A 13,493-nucleotide genomic window follows, 5' to 3' on the forward strand; every position below is an offset into this window, starting at 1 on the left:
CTCCTGATGGCGGTACAAATACCAATTAGGTCATTCCGACCTTGCCGAGAGCTTTCTCCGGGAATACGGAGATACAACATTGGCTTTTAAAGACGTTGCATCAAGTCAACAACCCAAGAATATTGCAGGTCACCAGTTCGTCCAAATGCGTCAATCATGCCCAGTCAGCGCTATCGATTGGCCGATCCGGAACACGATCCTACCACAATAGCTCCCTTGAGCCTGTCCAATGGTGGGTACGAGCAAGGCGATGGTGGCTTGCACAAGACCGGATTCTTCGAAGTCGCTCCCCGAAGGCTGCGCAAACTAACCAAGCCCTGTACGGATACAATGTATGATGGATGAAGAACTGCGAGACTACCAGCTTGTAGTAGAGTGGTCACATTATCACGCTCGACGCTCAACGCGATGATCTCAGAATCACTCCGTTTGCGCCGTTACAGCCATGAGCCAACTCACGACATTAGTAAATGTCCCATGGATGGCATTCGCCTTGTGTCAACCAGCTTCTAGGATGGCTAGAGACCGAGGCTGCGTCGCGTTTCGAGGCATGCATCACGACTTCATTCGGCTAAGGCATGCAGGGCGCGTTGCATGGGCGCTGACATCCCTCCCAATTTTCTTGTCGAAGCAAAAGCCTTCCTACCGGTCAGTCAATATCCGTCAACCAGTACGTGAAAAGCCCGGCTTGTAAGACATTCCACAAGGGGCGCCTGGTTCCTAAACACCAATAACAAGCTTGGCTGCTCCGGCATATCGAAGTTACATTGCGCAGCTCACCGGAGAAGGCGTCTCATCGTTGTAGGCTCTCGGGCAAGTGCCTGTTCAATGTCTCGGTCAAGGTTCACAATTGTCGTTCAAGCCCAGCCATTGCCGCCAGCGGCCCAGCGCATCTGGTCTTTGAATCAGATAATAATTTACCATTCAGTGGTGTCCCCCATCTACGAGGTTCCCCAGCTCTCTGCTATCATCTCTCCGAACAGGGTTCCTAATAATAAGGTGGCAGTGCCATCTCTCATTTAACCAAACACAGTCAACCGTCACTGTACCACAAGTCACACCAGATGCGGCCTAGACCGTGTGCTGCAGTCTCTGCGCATGTGGAAGATATTGGAAATATCGCCCCGAAATCAAGACTGAAGGCGACACTACAGGATATATTGTCTACAGCATAACGTGCACCAACGATTATGCTTCAGTTGAGCCACCAGACGGAGCAGCCTCCCATCAATGTCTGTTCTTGATGTCGCGAGCCCGGAAATCTCTTAATGTTAGTTGCAGAAAACCCCTTGGGTTCTCGTCCAGACATGGAAAGAGATGACAATCCCAGCTACGTTGACCGTGGATCTTCTCGCGATAGCCATTCTCATACCACGTGATCAACGTGACACGCGGAAGAAGGCTACATATTCCGCTTATGCAAGGCGGGAAGCAAACATCACACAAATGGGGCCAAGCCGGGGCCCACGACCATGGTTCACTCGAGGGGCTGTGGTTAACCAGGTATCACCTTCGATGTACTCTGTACCATGCGTGGTACAGTCGCCGGCATACGCAGCACTCGACTTCCACGATCGTGTGTCGGCCGGATTCTTCACGGCGAAGTCATACGAAGTACTTCGCTTGCAAGCGACGTGAAACCAATCATTTCCCTACTGTTCAGCAAGATGATCCCAACTCCATGAAGAGGGTCCCCTATTTCCTCGAAAGGTCGATCGTTCACTTGGAACCCTTTGGTCAATCCCTAGATGATCCATCTTTCTTGCGAACCTGACGGTAAACGACGGCGACTCCCGTAATGGACAACTGCTTCCGAAGTCCAGTAGCCACCCAAAGCCGGGGAGATGGAACACCTTGTACCCCTTGCGGGACTCACGTCTGTGAACTTCACCTGTACGGATACGCTCACGCCTGCCCAACCGTCAGCGAGCATAATTCTATTTTGTACCGTTCCTACGCTTCCGGACAAGGCGACTCAATCGACCACATCACGGACAGTCTCGATACTAGAATGCGTTCTCACGTCTTGTAAGACACTAAGCCCTGATGCTATAAGGTGCTATAAGCCACGTCCGTCTGCCGCCACCTTGTTTGGTGATACCTGTTCACAAATAGAACTTGAGGACCTGGACCGTTGGACGTATCCACCCTTGGATACGACCAGGGATCCAGCTCCATCAAAGGCATCGTCGGGACCTTCGAGAAATTCTACCGAGACCAACAGAAAGTCCTCTTGCCCGAGAGGCGAAAGACAAGCACCCCTGATGGGATCCAACGGCTTTAGGCTTCAAGTGGATTCATCTCAAAAAAAATCTTTACTCCTTCATCCGACCCCACTTGCACGCATGAGCGCTTCGAGAAGCCCGGCTCGCTCCCGCGAAATGAGATGGTTGCTGATGCAGTTGGAACCGCGAGGTCTGCGAGTTGAATGAGGAGGACAGGGGGTGTGGAAAGGGTGCAGTGGATGACGCGAGACCTGTGATGAGAGTTCCTCGGCCTCCAGCTATCAAGCAGGCGTCATTTGTCTTTGGGAAGAAGCTCCATCTTTTGGCCGGTCTCTTGCATGCTGGGAAAGTCTTACGAGGGCCCTCTGAAGCGCCAGCCGCAGCTTCATGCCTCGTACGCTCTGCTACACGCGGTACGTGAAGTCTGATGGTGCCGTGGTCCACAAGCGGAAACAACATTAAATCGTCACATCACTCCGGAGGAATTAGATCTGAGATGATATTTGGTAGTTTCTTAGATGAGCGAGTATGCCATTGAGTCATGCTAAATGAGGCTTCCTGCAGCCTCGAAACCTTGACTGCTGCGGAGACCGCGCTGCGTCTACCGGATCAATAGGTTCTGTTTGGAGATTTCAGCGCTCGATGTTGGATCTGCGAACTTTGTGTTTCTTGATATGTTCTACGCGGCATATTCTCGACCACTGACAATAGGTCACTGAGCGCCGAATAGGGGCTTCTTTACGCGCAGTCACCACCGAGTCTGTTGAAGTTATCTTGTGCACGATAGCGTGATCCGTAGCTATCGAGCCCGCGGTCAGACGAGCTTACCCAGAACCAGCTCGACTTTTCGAAGTGCAGAAACGGGTATATGTTTGTATTGGGCGGTAACCGGCGCTTCTTGAGACTGAAAGGGAGCTCAGCATGATTTCCTACAGCTTGGTTCCGGATACTCCGGACGTCACAATCTCCGTCCTGGGTGTTGGCTTCGTCAGCACCTTAGTTGAACCCCCTTTTCTAATGTCTCAGGGGCAAAAATGGAAGAAGAATGGTGCACATCTTGCCGTTTGAGGATTAGGAAACTGTAAGAATTGAATATATGTGAAGATATCCGCGGCCTGTCTAGGCTTGTTGGTAGATCTGGTACGCAAAGTATGGCTTTAGGTCAGACGTCTTTCTGTCCGCTTGATGATAGTCGGAGACGGACATGCGGTGGACTTCAAAATGATGAGGAAGATGTCTGGAGACTGGTAATGTTGGGATATAGTCGCGGGACAGCTGCCAAGACGTTGGCACTTGTGTGTTTCGCGGGCTCGGAATCATGAGTAGAATGCTGCCTCGCTCTTCTAGGGATGAGAGACACTATTGCAGACGAAAGCCTTGCGAGGTGAGGATGAAAAGTACTGTTGATGTCGTGTAGAGACGTCACCACGAAACAACTTGCCTTGCGTCGTGCCTCTTGATTCTTGAATTGCGGCCACGGTTTCATGGATGGTCTTGAGGGCAACTCTCCGTTAGACCGAAGGTATGAGTTTGATCATCTTCGCTGACTTCTTAACCTCTTTGGCCTGGTGTAAATGGCTGTAAAGTCGACTACACAGCTCCATCTCGCGGGTTCCTTGCAGTAAGCTGTCTCCGACCTCCATGATGTGATTTGCGAATACCGAGTCGTCACCCTGTAGTGAAACTGGCCGCCACCACTGCTCAAATCTAATTTTTGTTGGATATTATCCTTTTCCTCTGGCTGCAACCGAACTCAACATCTTCGCCAGCCTCGTTGGCTGTTTCGAACAGCTTTGAGATCCTCTCAATTTAGTTTCGGCTCCCAAGGGCTCGGACAGATAGAGCAGCTAAGACCGCATCACTTGTCTCCTTTCTAGTCTTCTAGGCCATACATGGATCGACTTCACGCGATGATTAATGTTCTTGACAGACAGCTTGGTGCCCCCTTCAGTCAGATATGGTCCTGAGTATAATATACAAGCAGGCACGCTTACCTCTTGGGTCTTATCTAAGGAAGGACTTCGTCGTGCGTTGGTTCCTTGCTCCATCAGATTAAGAGACACTTGGGTGGAAGACGTCCATCATGTGTAGCGTGCACGGCGGACCTGGCTAGTCAGAACGTCTATGTGTCTGGTTAGGGTGCATGGTACTATTGCCATAATCAAGGCCATTATCAAGGCATGGACCCCTCTCACGGGTATTCGCCTGTGATACACCACAGAAAGAGAATGAAGGGCTCGAGGCAGACTAAAAGCAGTAGTGTGTAGTAGCCGAACGATAGAAGCCATGCACTCGGCTTATCAACAGATAATCTCCAGAGATACACGAGGATATCCATCTTGTGAGGGCGTTCACGTGTGACCTTGAATCCAACTCCACTCGATGGAGTCACACTTGGTTTTGAAGACCCCGAAGACAGATATCTGGATAATTGAGTCCCTCCTCGTTGAATGACTCTATTGGCGATGGACAATCTTCTCCATTGGCGTGCGTCCGTAAGTCGGCTGGGCTACGGCAGTAGAAGGGAACCAGTCATTCTGGGGCTAGGCGCAAGGCTTTATTCTACTACCAATTCGATGATTTATGAGTGAAGACCGAGGATGTATTCACGATGCTATTTTCGAACGTTAACCAGTCAGATACATTCAGAAACGGAGGTCCTGTATGGCCTCGTCAGTGCAGTAGCATCTGAATTTGGATTTGGCTAACGTGACGATCTAGACAATGCCGGAATTTATAAACCCTCGGGCTAAGAAGCAATAGCCAAGAATCAGTCTGCGGAATGAAGGGCGGCTGCTACGACAGCTTCAGGGCAAGTCAAGCTCAATCCTTGGCCGGATGGTACTCATGTCCACGTACTTGAGAATCCTAGGTCTTCGCGCAAACCGAAGCTGCATCGCTTTGAAGATAAAGGTCATGCGAAAAAGACAGATATAACAAGGCACGAGGCAAACGATAGACAACTTCAACGGGGAACTTGTAGTTGGATGTTAAACCTTTCTCATTGGCGAGGGGTATCTTGGTTCATCGATCTAAGTCAAAGCTAAATCCCGCTCCCTGACTCCAAGTGGCTGACCAGCCAGAGAGACCATCAAACAGTCTCGGCAACTTTTCCATTACATCACACCGAACCCTTTCATAATCTCAGAGACTATCTCCGTCTGCTACGCGTGGTGGCCGGCGCCGGCTCGAACGCATCCTCGTCCGAAATCTCATCATCGCTGATCTCGACAGCGGCTTGAGAGGCGGTAGCCTGCGAGAAGTTGAGCTTAGTCTGCCGGGTAGTCTTCGGAGCCGCACGTGCAGGCTGAGATCGCTTGCCCCGAGTAGTCGGTGGCGGCGGTGGCGGCTCTTCAAAGTCGTCGTCCATCACCACGTCCTCTTCCTCGGATTCTTCCTCAAAGACGGGCTTCTTGCGACCTCGCGCGGGCGGCTTCTTGGCTGGAGCTTTCTTGGCTGGGGCTTTCTTTGCTTGGGCAGCTTTCGTAGCTCGAGTGGCTGTTGCTTTCTTTGCAGGTGCTTGACGGGCGGGGGGTTCGTCCTCGTCCATCAGGTCATCCTCATCATCCCGGGTAGCAGTCCTTCGTGACTTGGCTGTAGGCTGAGCGACAGCCTCGGTCTCAACCACTCCAGGCTGATCCTCCCAGTGCCCATCAAGGTCGGAGTCCCACTCGTCTGGCTTCGGTTTGACAGTACGCCTGGAAGTCTTCTTCAGGGCTCCCTTGGAGAAAGCCTCTTCGAGCTTCGCCCGATACGCCTCCATTGCAATATCCAAGTCATCCTCATCGGAGTCAAGGTTAAGCATTTGCTTCACCTGGCCGGCCAAAGATTCGCTAACGAACTCCTCCATCGCGTGCTTGTCGTCCTTGTTGACGAACTGGTTGACGGCATCGCCGAAGGGTGCCGTTGGCAGGATCTTCAGAGACTGGGCTGCGAGGAACTCCTGTACGAGGGCCTCCACTTTGATAGTGTCTAGACCTAGTGTTTCCTCGAGAGCCTCGGGAATGTCCGTGTCGTTAGTCCGTCCTGAGTTGCATTAGCCTCAGTGAACCACATTGCGGGTAACAGAATAGCTTACTTGTGGCACCAGCCTTCTTGCGGTGGAAGTACACGACATCATTGGTGTTTGCCACCTTGCCGATGAACCTATTTGAAAATCGCTGGGGATTCTCGCAGTCGTACTGACCACCCTCCGGAGCTGTATACTCCACTTTGAGGCGAATCAAGGGCAGTGGAGGTTCCTCGTCGTCGTTCTCCTGGACAGCGAACCACTCCTCATTCGCCTCTTGAATCATCTCGTCTACAACTACCATCAGTCTCTTGGTTAACTCCTGCCTGTTTTCCTTCTTCGTGTGCAGCCCCTTAAACCGCGCATCGGTCGATAATTGGATCTCTTTCGTAATGAATGGGCGTACGGTCTTCAATGGTAATTTCTCAACCTTGAACTCTCTGCCTGTGACGTTCAAAATCGCCACGTGCTTTGGCACCGCCTCACCAGGGACCAGAGATGTCGCTACCGAGGAGCCGGGTTGCATGACGTGGAAGCCGGTCTCCGGGTTCTGCTGAGGGTCAATCAAGCACTCGTGCTCATGGCCCCAGACTACAAGATCCATCCAGTCGGGTAGCACATTTTCGGGAAGATAGGATGTTGCAGTATGTGCGTGGTGGTTCTGATGTACAGTGAGCAGGTTGAACCAGTCTGACTGCTGGACACCTGGGCGGAACCACTTGACCTTGTGGTCCCTGAATGTTCGGAACATGCGCTCATCACGAACATTGCTCAAGCCGAATAGCGCAAGCTTGGTCTGACCCTTTTGTAGTAATACCGGCTTGGCTTCAATGTTGTCGGCCTCGGCAATGCGACCAAAGTAGTTGACCAGCCCAGCAACCTGGAGCAGGTCCAGGGAACAGAAGTGGCCCTCGCCACTGGGATCATCGTGGTTGCCGTGGATCGAAAAGACGGGTATGGAGATGTTGATGTCGGGGTCTTCGTAGTTGACGTGAGGGAAGGCACCCTCAAAGACTTCGTTTGCATCGCTTAGGAACTCGAGCTCGCAGGGCTTCATGCCTAAGCAGTTCTTGCGAAGACTGCGCATGACCTGATACATGGACTTTCGGGAGGGCTTATTATCGTGAAAGAGGTCGCCGCCTAATAACACCATGTCGACCTGTGCTCCTTGTCAGCCGGCGAAGCACCACTTCGGGGCGAGGTATCTGCGTACATCTTGGCTCTTGGCGAGGTTCAGAATCTCGTCGAACGTTTTCCAGCTATCGTCCTTGCGAATCGGGTCTCGCTCCTCGTAGCCGACATGGTTGTCTGTCGCAACCAAAATGCGGATAGTGTCCGCTTCTACACGTGTGTCAGAGCTGTTTGGCGGTATGTAGCCGGGGGGAGGGTGGGAGGGAGGAGAAGGAAAGATTACCTGTAAAGTCGGGCATGATGTCGAGCGGACCAATGGGTCAGTCCCAGGCCGACTCTATGTAGTGGTGAGACTGGTCTATCGACCGAGAGTCTACTGTAATATCGAGCAAGGTACTCAGGTAGCTGCTTGAATTGGAGAGAGGAGTTCAGTGGTGGGTGCCCGCCGTTGGCGTTGGGGTTTAAGTGGCCGTCGCGCGGCGCGCCTCTCCAACAGGCAGCGACGCGAAATCCCTAGCGCCACAGCTGCGCACTCACGTGGTGGAGGGGTCCTCCCGGCTGGCCCGTGCTTCTGTGGCTACAATTACCACCGGGACACACCTTGTCTGCCGAGTCCTCACCTCGATATCCGTACCTTCTCCGTACACCTTGGCCGGCGACGGTGAGGTGGTGAGATGAACCGGGCCGAGAATTAAGCTTACTCCGAGGGTTTTCTGCCCCTGGCCCGTTCCTGCTCTTCATCCAATCTTTCCTTCTCACGACCGCGGACAATCCCGTGAGGCCAACTTTAACCGTCGTTCACATCAGTCTGAAAAGACTCTCGATGACTGACATTCATGAAATGGGCATCTTTACTCCTGCTACTAGACCTACTATTGCTTGGGAAGTGCTCTGGCTCTACCTGGCCTCCTTAGTGGCAGAGGAACAGCCAAAATCGGACAGGCTCAAGGGCAAAGCGCCTGAGGCGGCCTCTCGACCTCTCTCTGAGTACGTGCAAAGCCTGAGATGCTTGCTTGTAATCCAACTGGACTTTGTGCCGTAGCTTAGTTTCTTGAGGGAGTCAAGAATACCGAATCGTCCAAACACGACCTGGTCGGCAGCCAGTCAGTATTCAGCGAGTCAAGATATGCATCCCTCGTGTGATCGCTCTCTCGTATCGAAAGCTCGAAGCTATGGGATGCCATTTGCGGCGGACCCCTCCGTCATCACCATTCAAAAGCTTGGGGACGGTGAGGCCATGGTGCTGGGCCATCGGCAAGAAGGTGGTGGGCGAAGTTCTGCCTATCAATCAATTCTCGACTATTTCAGTTGCCCGTCCTGGCCATGCTTGCCAATAGTGCATTGACTTGGTAAAGCCAAGACTCTGGCTTGTCTGTGCAACCCTACTCCGTACATAGATGCCCCGTTTCTTCTCAAAAGTCCCTCGACGAAAACAGAAGGTTGTTCTGACATCACATATCTCTTTGGCTTTGCTGTCTGCGAGGCAGATCGTCGTGGTGGATGCTGCTCAAGGACCCCATTTGCCCAAGGCGACCCAAGGGCCAAGACAACTTCTCATCTTCCATAGTAGGTAGTCCGCCACGACAAACACTAAGAGAAGTTTGTTGGGCAAGAGTGTCTCAACTGAGTCAACTCCTACACAGTAGAAGCGAGCAGATACTTGATTAAGCCTAAATAGGGAGGTTGAACGGCGCTGCCCTGGTTGGATAGTTGGCCGCCTTGGCGAGAGCTTGGCATGCACGTTAAACGGAGCGTTTAATGTCGCGATACCACCGCACCCCGCTAGCGCCGGCTTTCAAAGCTTACTCGCCCCCCCAACTTCATCTCCGAAGGGAGTCAAGGACCGTCCGGTCTCGCTGGACTGTGGCCCATCGATGCACCGAGATCATCGGATCTCTTATCGGCCCTGGGAATGATGGGAACTTGTGCGGGTGCTCTTTCGTGTTCCAGTGCTTCTCGGTCTCTTCCGACTCATGCAACTCGTGCATCCAACGCTGCCCAACCAGGACGCGAGGAGGCATCAAGCATCGCCTCAAATCCTCAGCTCAGCTCCATATGGCCTTTGGCATGCCAAGATCGTCGTATTTCAGAGTCCACGAATCAGAACCAAAAGTCTTTCCCCAGGTGGTTCAATTCCGCTGTTCACGCCGTGCCCGGGCCCGTTGAGTGGCCCGTCGCCCATATTGAAATTCTCAGTTCAACCTCGATGAGGAAGGCATTCTAGCTTACCCCATGGCCTTCATTCCCGCGCATCCAGTTTTTCTTGATCTCAGAACTTGTCTTCTTCCAAGCCTGCTTTAACTGATAGAGCCAAAGGTTGCCTTGAACTGATCCGGAAGGTCGCAAACATCTTAGTTCCCGACTGACTCCCGAACCCATTGCCATGTATCATTCGAACGAGAAATATCGAGACACGCTCGAGAGAATACCCTCAAGTATATATGTGTTGTCAATCCCCCACCATCAAGGTCCTTCTTCTCTCTTGCTCCCCATCCCTCTCAGCTCTATCAAGTCCCGGTCCCCTTGTCCAAGCCTCGATCCAATCGGTCTAGCTCTTCATCATGCAGTTCAAGCTTTCTGTCGTTGCGGCCCTTGCCGCCGCCGCCTCCGCCGCCGTTACCCCCGCCCGTCTCGGCTGCGGTACTCATGATCCTACCCCTGAGCACATTGAGATCTCCAAGAAGCTTGCCGAGGAGGAGGCTGCCAACAATGGCACCGTGAGCCTGATGGCGGCGGCCACCATCAACGTCAACGTCTACTTCCACGTTGTTGCTTCTTCCCAGACTGTGGCAAACGGCTACATCACCGTGAGTATCGACATGGTACCTTACACTTGGAATGTCATTATCTAACAGTTTCAACAGGACAAGATGCTGGCTGACCAGCTGGCCGTCATGAACAGTGACTTTGCCCCCCACGGCATCAGCTACACCCTGGTTGAGACCACCCGCACCATCAACGCCAACTGGGCCCAGGATGGTGACGAGATGGCCATGAAGCGCGCCCTCCGCAAGGGTACCTACAAGGACCTCAACCTCTACTTCGTCCGCACCCTCGGCGGCGACTTTGGGTACTGCTACTTCCCTACCACCGCCGCCGCCGGCTCCACCGCCTACATCCGCGACGGCTGCACCATTCTCTCCTCCACCGTGCCCGGCGGCAGCGAGACCAACTACAACCTCGGCAAGACCGTCACCCACGAGGTCGGCCACTGGTTCGGTCTCTACCACACCTTCCAGGGCGGCTGCACCGGCGAAGGTGACTCCATCGCCGACACTCCCGCCCAGGCCAGCTTCTCCACCGGATGCCCTACCGGCCGTGACTCCTGCCCTAGCCAGGCTGGTCTTGACCCCATCCACAACTACATGGACTACTCTTACGACTCGTGCTACGAGGAGTTCACTCCTAACCAGCAGACTCGCATGTACAGCTTCTGGAACCAGTACCGCGCATAGAGTGGTTGTTTGCTTGGGGACTGTTCTATCATTTAGCATGATGTTACATCAGAAGCGTGGAGTAGCGGAGCTTGAATAGAGGCTGATGAGATTTGATGAGATCTATGAATAGGGGTGGCCGAGGGCTCTGGAATATGAGCTCCATGTAAATAGAACCATCAGGTGTCTTGACTTTAGTATAATACCCTAAGAATATTGACTGAATCATAATTCTTCAAAGACAATATTCTCTTCCACTCTGACAGATGTCTTGCTCAATTCCTTGGTAAACTTTACGCGCAGCGCCGGGAAGCTTACACTGGTTGCCTTTCCGTCATCATCGATAGTGAAAACAACCTCATCTATGGCAATGTTGCCGTATGTAAGCGACCCAGCACCTCCCCATGTCGATCCGCACTTCTTTCCCAGTATGGGCTCCCGACGTGACGGTGTCGCATCATCAGGATTCGAGAACACGGCTCGGAACGCGACTTCGCCCTGATCTTGAAGTCCTATGAACTGTAGATCGGCACCCTGAAACCCAAGTTTCCTGCCCACCTCTGAGAAGAAGTCCGTGCCATTGAGCACTAGCTTCTGGAGTGTGAGGCCAAATCTGCCGGGGACGAGCGACAACTCGGCCCGGGAGTCCGATCCGTCGTCGGCCACATAAGTGCCAGCAAGGTCCTCACCCGCCGCCTCCCGGCCCGCGGCCTCGGCGGCGGGGATCCACTGCTCCAAAAGCAACTCGCTGAGGACGTCGAATGTAGAATCGGGTATGCCATCGCCATAGGCCGTTTTGGAAGCCACCAAGAGCGTGAAGCCGATGTTGTGGTCGGGCGAGAGGATGAGGTAGGTCAAGTAGGCCCCGATGCCGCCGTTCTTGGTGTACAGATCCACGAGCCGAGTGTGCTTTGAGCCGGGAGCTGCGGCGACGTCCATCCGAGTGATTTCCCATGGTCTTCCGACGGCACTGTGGGTGTGCTGGGTATGCGTTACCGGCCGAAGCCATTCGCGGGTTGCTGCTCGGGGTAGGATGGACGATGCGAGGATGGAGCGGCCGATGGCAGAAAGGTCGCCCAAGGAAGAATATACGCCGCCGGTCCTGCAGGAGCTGGTCAGCTTTAAAAAGAAGTATACAGTGTAAGCTGTTGACTGCTGGCAATCGGTCTCACGGGGTATATGAGGCTATTCCCTCCTGAAAAGGGTAGCCTATCAACGACTTGATCGCCGACGGGGCGAGTTCAACAACGTTGGCGTTGGGGTCGTCTTTGGGCGGATCCCAAAATGTTCGAGACAAACCCAGAGGCTCTGCAACACTGGTCTTGAAGGCATCTCCTACGGAGCCACCTGTGATGTTCTCAAACACCCACCCGATGAGCTGAAAGGCCTCATTACTGTACACCGGGGTGTGCCAGGTTGCCGTAGCGGGATACTGCTCCAGCAAGGAATTGAGGACTTCTATATATGACGGGTTCAGCAAATATCATCCCAAAGAGAAACGTGAGAATGGCTCACCTTCTCTGGTACAAGGTCGCATCTCCGGCAGACCGCACTTGATGATGTCGGACTCGTTCAGGTAAGGGAGTCCCATTTCCTCGATACCAGGCATACCAGATAGGTCGACGAAGTGATCTGATAATTGTGAGCTATCGATGGTCACAGAGGTAGACGGTAGTCTGACTATTGCGTGCGATACCACTCATATGGCTGGCCAAACCTCCCAAAGTCACCTCAGACCATTGCGTCCGATGCGCCCGGTGCCCTACCGGTGCGTCAGCAAGCTCCGGGATGAAGTTGGTGATCGGCTCGTTCCAGTACTTGGGACCCAGCTTGACGAGAATAGTGTACACAGTCAATAGTTTGGTGACGCTTCCGATGCGATACAGCGTGTCCGAGTCCAATGAGCCCCCAGTTATCGTCCCGTTGAGCTCGGTTCCCTGATGATGATACTCGTAAAGGAACTCGTCCGAATTTGCAGAGAATACACCAATTGAAAACGACGCAGTGGCGGTGTTTATCTTGCCCAATTCGGTTTCGCCAGTTGAGATCGCATCCTTGATGAGTTTGGCGACTGACTCCTTGGTATCTTTGATCACCTGTGACCTATGGAGGTCTGGAAGAGGGTAGGCTGGTCCCAGCAAAGGGCAATTACTGAGATTGACCCTTTGGCTGACGACCAGTCCACCAATGGAAAGAAGACTGAAATGCCAGAGAATTCGCATGATGCCGTCTTTGTTCTGATGCAAATTTCGGAGGTTGAGAGGAGGGAGTCAGCATCAGATCTTTGAAGGAGAGAGAGCATGATATGTCAGCATGCGGCACGGCCTTAAGCTACCCCGAGTCTGACATCTAGGGTTTTTTTCCAATGACCTGCTTGTTTGGGCTAAAGAAAATGGGGACTGCAAGGGGTTCCTCATTGGATACGAGTCACTGGGCTCACGACTGCAGCAAGGGAACTTTGGTAGACACTGGAACTTGATGCTTTCAAAGGCTTTCAGCCTATGTGATGAATTGCTTCTGCTATTATGAGCGTAGCAACGCCCTGTTCAGCGCTGAATGTTCACTGCTCGAATATGTACACTGAAGGAGTTGGGAGGAGAGCCAAGCCTTCTTTCAAAGATGCTCACCCGGGCTCAATTCCCTGGGGCAAGGGCGACGACGGTCGGGCGTGATGCACCAGATGGCTCTGACATC

General features: G+C 53.0%; 4 protein-coding genes across 4 annotated transcripts; 2 read left to right on the forward strand and 2 right to left on the reverse strand.

The window, feature by feature from the left end:
- Nucleotides 1-1,844: 1,844 nt before the first annotated feature.
- Nucleotides 1,845-2,432, forward strand: CABS01_05670 (uncharacterized protein; the record flags this gene model as incomplete). Its single annotated transcript, XM_060539038.1, has 1 exon — nucleotides 1,845-2,432. One exon carries the CDS (start codon nucleotides 1,845-1,847, stop codon nucleotides 2,430-2,432), a length of 588 nt encoding a protein of 195 aa, XP_060405300.1.
- A 2,944-nt stretch (nucleotides 2,433-5,376) lies between these two features.
- On the reverse strand, nucleotides 5,377-7,664 carry CABS01_05671 (DNA repair protein; the record flags this gene model as incomplete). Its single annotated transcript, XM_060539039.1, has 4 exons — nucleotides 5,377-6,251; nucleotides 6,304-7,393; nucleotides 7,448-7,575; nucleotides 7,649-7,664. 4 exons carry the CDS (start codon nucleotides 7,662-7,664, stop codon nucleotides 5,377-5,379), a joined length of 2,109 nt encoding a protein of 702 aa, XP_060405301.1.
- A 2,262-nt stretch (nucleotides 7,665-9,926) lies between these two features.
- Nucleotides 9,927-10,820, forward strand: CABS01_05672 (metalloprotease; the record flags this gene model as incomplete). The annotated part of the gene is made up of 2 exons (XM_060539040.1): nucleotides 9,927-10,172; nucleotides 10,230-10,820. 2 exons carry the CDS (start codon nucleotides 9,927-9,929, stop codon nucleotides 10,818-10,820), a joined length of 837 nt encoding a protein of 278 aa, XP_060405302.1.
- A 204-nt stretch (nucleotides 10,821-11,024) lies between these two features.
- CABS01_05673 (uncharacterized protein) lies at nucleotides 11,025-13,021 on the reverse strand (the record flags this gene model as incomplete). The annotated part of the gene is made up of 4 exons (XM_060539041.1): nucleotides 11,025-11,901; nucleotides 11,972-12,257; nucleotides 12,315-12,431; nucleotides 12,481-13,021. 4 exons carry the CDS (start codon nucleotides 13,019-13,021, stop codon nucleotides 11,025-11,027), a joined length of 1,821 nt encoding a protein of 606 aa, XP_060405303.1.
- Nucleotides 13,022-13,493: the final 472 nt, after the last annotated feature.

Source organism: Colletotrichum abscissum, assembly GCF_030869225.1.
Source record: "Colletotrichum abscissum strain IMI 504890 chromosome Unknown Scaffold_11.1, whole genome shotgun sequence".
Classification (NCBI taxonomy): Eukaryota; Fungi; Ascomycota; class Sordariomycetes; order Glomerellales; family Glomerellaceae; genus Colletotrichum; species Colletotrichum abscissum.